This window comes from Stegastes partitus, unplaced genomic scaffold (assembly GCF_000690725.1).
Source record: "Stegastes partitus isolate 25-593 unplaced genomic scaffold, Stegastes_partitus-1.0.2 Scaffold428, whole genome shotgun sequence".
NCBI classification, from domain to species: Eukaryota; Metazoa; Chordata; class Actinopteri; family Pomacentridae; genus Stegastes; species Stegastes partitus.
The window spans coordinates 62389-68388 of record NW_007578159.1 but is presented as its reverse complement, the minus strand read 5'-3'; the positions used below and the strand labels follow the sequence as shown (position 1 = coordinate 68388).

The following is a 6000-nucleotide window of genomic DNA, read 5'->3' as shown; positions in this document are numbered from 1 at the left end:
TTCTCGAGTCGGAGTGAGGTGGAGGGAAACAAGTGAAACGCCGATGCATAACACTGACATTTTTTAATAGAATTCATTTATAACAAATGGAACTTGTGTCAGCAAAGAACTGATTTTCATACAGACTTCTTTCGCCACCATTGTAACCTAAGTAAGAAAATAAAAAGCACTCCTTTCATCCAGAGAAAGAAACAGTTTACGCTTACAACTAATCAGAGGTAATTGTATGATCTTTTTAACAAGCCATTTTTTTTTTTTTTTCTTTTTTACAATTTCAGTATTTAATTTTTCAGTCTATGCATCCAGACGAGAGATAGATAGAGAGAGCAGAGAACACAACGTTTATTTCTGTTAATGACACTCCAAGCTTGAATGGCAAAGCCACAAGAACAGATGGTTGGGGGACAGATTTTTCTGAAGTCATCTGCTGGAGTAACCATGGCATCAGAACGGATGCTCTTTTTCGCCACAAACTTTTTTTTTTTGTTTTTTTTTTTTGTCTTTTTCAAGAGTCGATACCTTTTTTTTTTGTGTTATTTACATACACACAAAGTGAACGTTTAAGGAGATTTTTTTTTTTTTCTCATAGATGGGTTCAAGTAATATATTATTGGGTTTAGAATCAATAGGGCAGTGCATAGTACAAAGATAGAGAAAGTGCAAGTCTTCCTACCGGGCCAGCTTTGGCCGTTCTGCAATGTTTCACCATGCATATGAAAAATCAATTTAAAAAAAAGAGGAGAAAAAAAAAAACTCGGATGAGAAAATAAACATGTTCTGACACGTGAACATAATGTAACATTAGCCACCATGAGGTTAAATAATAGCACTTTTATATCTCGAAATTATGACAAAAGTAATCAGTTAAGCAGAAACAAAAAAACACACATAGCTGCTTGATTTAGCAAGGGAAAGAAAGCACCTGGAATGCACATCCACAAAGCCATCAGAGAGGGTACGGAGGAGTTAAAGATGCTGCTGCTGGACAGAAAGACTGAACTGAACACCCCCGTCTCTAACTGTTATGCCACCCAAAAAAAATTAAAAAAATAAAAACAAAAAATGACACGACACACCGATTAGGATTGTCAGGATAACAGAAGTGATATTTTTCGCCTGCTCTCTGCGGTGACGAGTCAAAACCTAAGGCGTGAAGAAGAAAACCCTTCGGTGACGACCTGCGCTTTAGGCATCCAATGTTTTTTTAAAAATCTAGATATTCCGTGTGGTCGAATGCGATCGTAGTTACAATTGGTAAAAAGCTAACTTTACGTCGGGGCCTCTGGGCGCGCGCCGCTGCTTCATCCCGTTTAGTTCTGAGACCAGTATTCTGCTTTCTCTTCCCTGATTTTCTAAAAATTTTTAAATATATTGTAGCTATTTGTCCTGTGTTTTCTGTAGAGGTCAGCGATATATATATATATATATTTATAGATATATAAACTGTTTTATTCTAATTCACTCAGCCACAATAAGGCCACTGAAAATGAAAAATATGACCTTTGAAATGTTCTTATTTGCATATATAATCTCATCGTGTGACAAATGAATACTAAAGGTAAATAAACTATACATTTACATTTACACTAAATGCCTAGATTACTCAAAAGGATACATTAACATGTTAAATGAAACATTATAAAAACAGGCATAAATATAAGGCACTCTAAATGCAAAATGAAAACAAAACAAAAAAAAAAATCGTCTTTACCGTTAAATGCTTTTTTTTTTTTAAAGAACCACAAGAAAGTGACGTCTTTGTACCTTGCCCTATTGTGTGGAACGGTGAGTGCGGCTGCTGTGTGACCTCCCCGTCTGCCTCCAATTACAAACTATGAGAGCTTGAAAAAAATAAAATAAAAAATTGAAATAAAAAAATTGCGCCAGCGATGCTTCGACTGGCGCCTGACTTTCCCACGCCTCGCTCGTGGGGTGGGAGGGGGAGGGGAAACGTACAATGTCATGAGTGAATAACATATCCACATTAAACCCTATCTAAAACACACATATTTATTGCACAAGAAAAGATGCACTGAATCAGAATACAGTTTTGTCCTACTGATGTGCATTCCAGTGAAAAATCTCTTCATTTCCCCCCGTAGCACACAACTCTCAGTCCGACAGCTTTCACACACGTATCTCATATATTTGTTGTACTCATAAATTATGTATCAATATATTTAGAACGCTATATTTATACTTTCATATATGTGTCACATATGTGTCTATCTGCACCGTGTATATATATATTCATTATCCAATTCATCAGGTTCTCTCAGCATCATTATAACATGGAAGAACTAAGATAATTGGTAGCAGCAACTTCATACTTTGCTCATCCCTGTTGATTCCACAAAGCCCCAGTTTGTCTTATGGGAGTAATTAAGTCACCATGTATGTGATCATGGACAGAAACGTAAAACGACAACAGAAAAGTCAAGACCAAAAAATAACTCTGGTACAAAGTTAGATTTTGGTAGTGTGAATTCCGTCCTGTGCACCAAGTGCAACAAAATGAGGGGGAACAAAATAAAATAAAATTTAAAAAAAATAGAATAAAATTAAAAAAAAAAGCAAAGAGATTCTCTGCAAAATAGCACATACGTTAGAACAGTTCTACAGCTTTAAAAAAAAAATTAAAACATTGACGTTTTTTATCACTTTTTTTTTCCCCAAGCGATAAATTTTTGTGTAAAAAAAGGAAATTCACACAGTTCAAAAAAAGCACATCAGCTGTATAATAAAGTACTAAAAAACTAAATCAATAATTTTTATTTATTTCATAGATCATTTTTAACTTTACCCTCTTGCCCCCCCCCTCCCCAAGAATTTAGATGATGAACATTGTGACAGGAAAAGGAGGAGGAGGGGGGGTATTTATTCATTATTACTTTAAGTCTGTCCTGCTCTTGTGGACCAAGCATTGTCTTCTTTTGCGATGGGTTGTTCTGTGTGTACTTGATTGTGAAACAGATTTTTTTCATTTTTTTTTTCTTTACAATGTGCATCGAGTTTTTCTCTCTCTCCCCCCCGCCTCCCCGCAATCCTGTGTGCCTCCGATGCCTCTCGTAATGGTTCATAATCACTGATGCATTTCTGACGATGTCATTATTGTTCATTTACTTTTTTGTTGTGTTGGTTTCATTCAGTTTTATGAGCCCCCAAAAAATGAATCCTTGAAGCAAAAGAAAAGGTAATTCCGTACGATGCTTCAACAGTCAGGATTCCCTCACTTTGTGTCAAAGGCAAGGTTTTTTATTGGGGGGGTTTTTGGGGAAATACTTGGTCCTCCGGGAATCATCTTTTTCATTTTTTGACAAGTCATGTCGCACATCCAACACTTAATGAGTTGTTAGCAAGGAGTTAAGGAGTACTTTCTCAAGCAGGAATTTATGGCTCAGAAGAGAGGCTCACTGGGATTTCTTTTTCCAAAGGGCCCTCTGCTTTTATCTTCCAATACTGGGTCTTTTACGTTGCATAGTGATCAAAGCTTCCCAAGTACTCCAAGCCAGCTCTGTAGCAGAACTGGTATTGATCCTGCAAACAAAGAAGAGGAGACGTTAGTGCCAAGAGCCTCCTGGAGATGGTTAAACTGAATCTTCTGTACCATTTCTTTTTAGCATAAATACTAGAGTAAGTACACCCAAGCTCCAAAACGCTGCCCAGTTGTTCTGAAACAGGATGAGCAGACATATCTAGAATGGTCGAGCCACTAAATTAATCATAGTCTTTAACAGAGGCTTGCTTTAGTTAATCTGTTTGGCTCAAGAGGAGACTTGGAATCCAACCAGACCTTTCAGGCAAGTGGAGTAAACTGTCAAATTAGCGGCTGATTCAGGCTCACAAACACTTCCCGTACAGTGTTTGGGTTGTTTTTTTTTTTTCTTTGTATGGTGAGAAAGGAGAATAAAAACAAAAGAGAGACCTCACCTCTGTCTGCACCATAGCTGGTCTTTGTGTCCGTAACATTTTCACTGTCTGAAAGATGTCTACTACGCCCTCGTATCTCATTCGTTCCAACACGATGCTGAGGGTGATGAAAACTCCGGTTCTACCAACACCAGCGCTGTGCAGGGGGGAGATCAAAAGGGCAAGGAGGTCAGTGTTGTGGACGGAGACACCGGATGCCTCTGTAGGTAGTTTGACTCTAAACCAGGGGTCTTGAACTCCGGTCCTCGAGGGCCGCAATCCTGCAAGTTTTAGATGTTTCCTTCACAAGGATCAGGATCGTTATCAGGCTTCTGCAGAGCTTGATGATGAGCTGATCATTTGAATCAGGTGTGTTGGAAGAGGGACACATCTAAAACTTGCAGGATTGCGGCCCTCGAGGACCGGAGTTCGACACCCCTGCTCTAAACTGTATGCCGGTATGCTAATGCGATGTTTGAGTGTGTGGTTGCAAAAGAGACATTTACATTTAGTCTCACGTCATTCAAAACGCAACTGACTTGGTTCGGTGGTTGGTCACTTACCTACAGTGGACCGAGATAGGACCATCTTGGCCGAACTGCTCTTTTGTTTTATGTACTTGGCCGATGAAATCGATGAAGCCCTCTCCTGACTTTGGCACTCCTTGTTCAGGCCAGTCCGTGAACTGAAACTGCCTTACCGTCCGCGACTGTCCGTCCTGACAAAACGGGGACGGGAAGAGAGAGAGAGCACAAACAGAAGTCAGAAATCTGGAAAAAAAACATCCGAAGTGAAGCTAGGAGTCAAGTCTGGGATATTCTGCACACAGCCAACTCATGGCAGTTCATTTCGTGGCCATCTCCATCATAGTGATCCATGTTTGGTTTTGCGTCTCAAGACTTTCTTCTTGAGGAAAAAAGTCAAGACAGATGCCAAGTTTAAAGCATCAGAGGAAATGTTTTGTTATTAAAGATGCCTGTCATTTTTACCTGAATGTATTTAACATGGACACTGAGGATGCTAATTCCTTTGATGTGCTCCCCTTGACAGGGTGCTCGGAGAATCGACTTTCAGGGTGTGCATTGCTTAAGTGATGTTGTATCCCCTTGATAAGGAAAGCAATCCCATTGATGAGACAGTGTAACACGCTCTACAAAGAAGGGAGCCCGCGCCATTTATCTGCGTAAGCCTTTGATGGAATTAAAAACTCTGGCAGCTCGGTGCTGCCGGCGCCACATTTGTTTTTTTATTTTTTTTAACACACTGACATGTGTCATAATTTCCACAAATTTTTATATTTATGCTCATGTTACACTTAAGGCCATAGTTTGGTATAAACAAATGTTTGATACGACGCCAAAATGTTGAGCTAATGACTACCGCAGAGGCTGAATAAAAACATCCACCCAGCATGTTTTTCCAGATCTCCTTTCTTTGCAAATGAAATCACATGATTGCAAAATTGCGTAGTGTGCTTGTTTACTCTGTTATTTATGTTTTTATAAATGGCTTGCATCAGTAACCCAAAGTCAAAGTGCAGTGTGACTTACAGTCAAAAGTTTGGGATTTCCAAGAGGCAGAAAGTTAAAGATGACACTTCTTTAGCATTTTAAGAAAGTTTCCAAAACAACAAAAAACTAAAAGGCATAACTTCAGACACCCTGCATGGTCGGTGTTTGCTCCTTTCGCAAGTATTCCAGCTTGTAAATGCTTTTCTTGTAGCTGTTTACAATCTTTCAATTCTTGTTTTGGGGATTTTTATCCATTTGTTTCTGCAAAGGGCTTCTACTTCTGTGAGATTCTGCAGCCGGTCTCGGCCTCTTTTGAGGCCCGTCCACACATTTTTGATGATAATTGGGTACGGAGACTGTGAAGTCCATCGCGAAACCTTTGGCTTGCGCCTCTTGAGCTACCCCACTGTGGATTTTCAGGTGTGTTTATGATCATTATCCTGCCACAGAAGCCTTCGTCTTTTCATCTTCAGTATTTTTTTTTACAGACAGTGTGATGTTTGCTTCCAGATTTTCGCTGGTGTTCAATTGAATCCATTCTCGCCTCTACAGTGAAATGCTCCCTTTGCCACTGGCTGCG

General features: G+C 39.4%; 1 protein-coding gene across 2 annotated transcripts in view; it reads right to left on the bottom strand.

Annotated features, from left to right (window-relative positions):
• Nucleotides 1–2874: 2874 nt before the first annotated feature.
• The window catches only part of LOC103360329 (receptor-type tyrosine-protein phosphatase delta-like), a 48150-nt gene continuing 45024 nt past the window's right edge, over nt 2875–6000 (bottom strand). For both annotated transcript variants that reach the window (XM_008286036.1, XM_008286037.1), the window contains 3 exons: nt 4473–4627; nt 3931–4066; nt 2875–3537 (listed from right to left, as the gene is read on the bottom strand). In XM_008286036.1, coding sequence (XP_008284258.1) covers nt 3469–3537; nt 3931–4066; nt 4473–4627 — 360 coding nt within the window. In that variant the 3' untranslated portion in view covers nt 2875–3468. The remainder of the gene's footprint in view (nt 3538–3930; nt 4067–4472; nt 4628–6000) is intronic.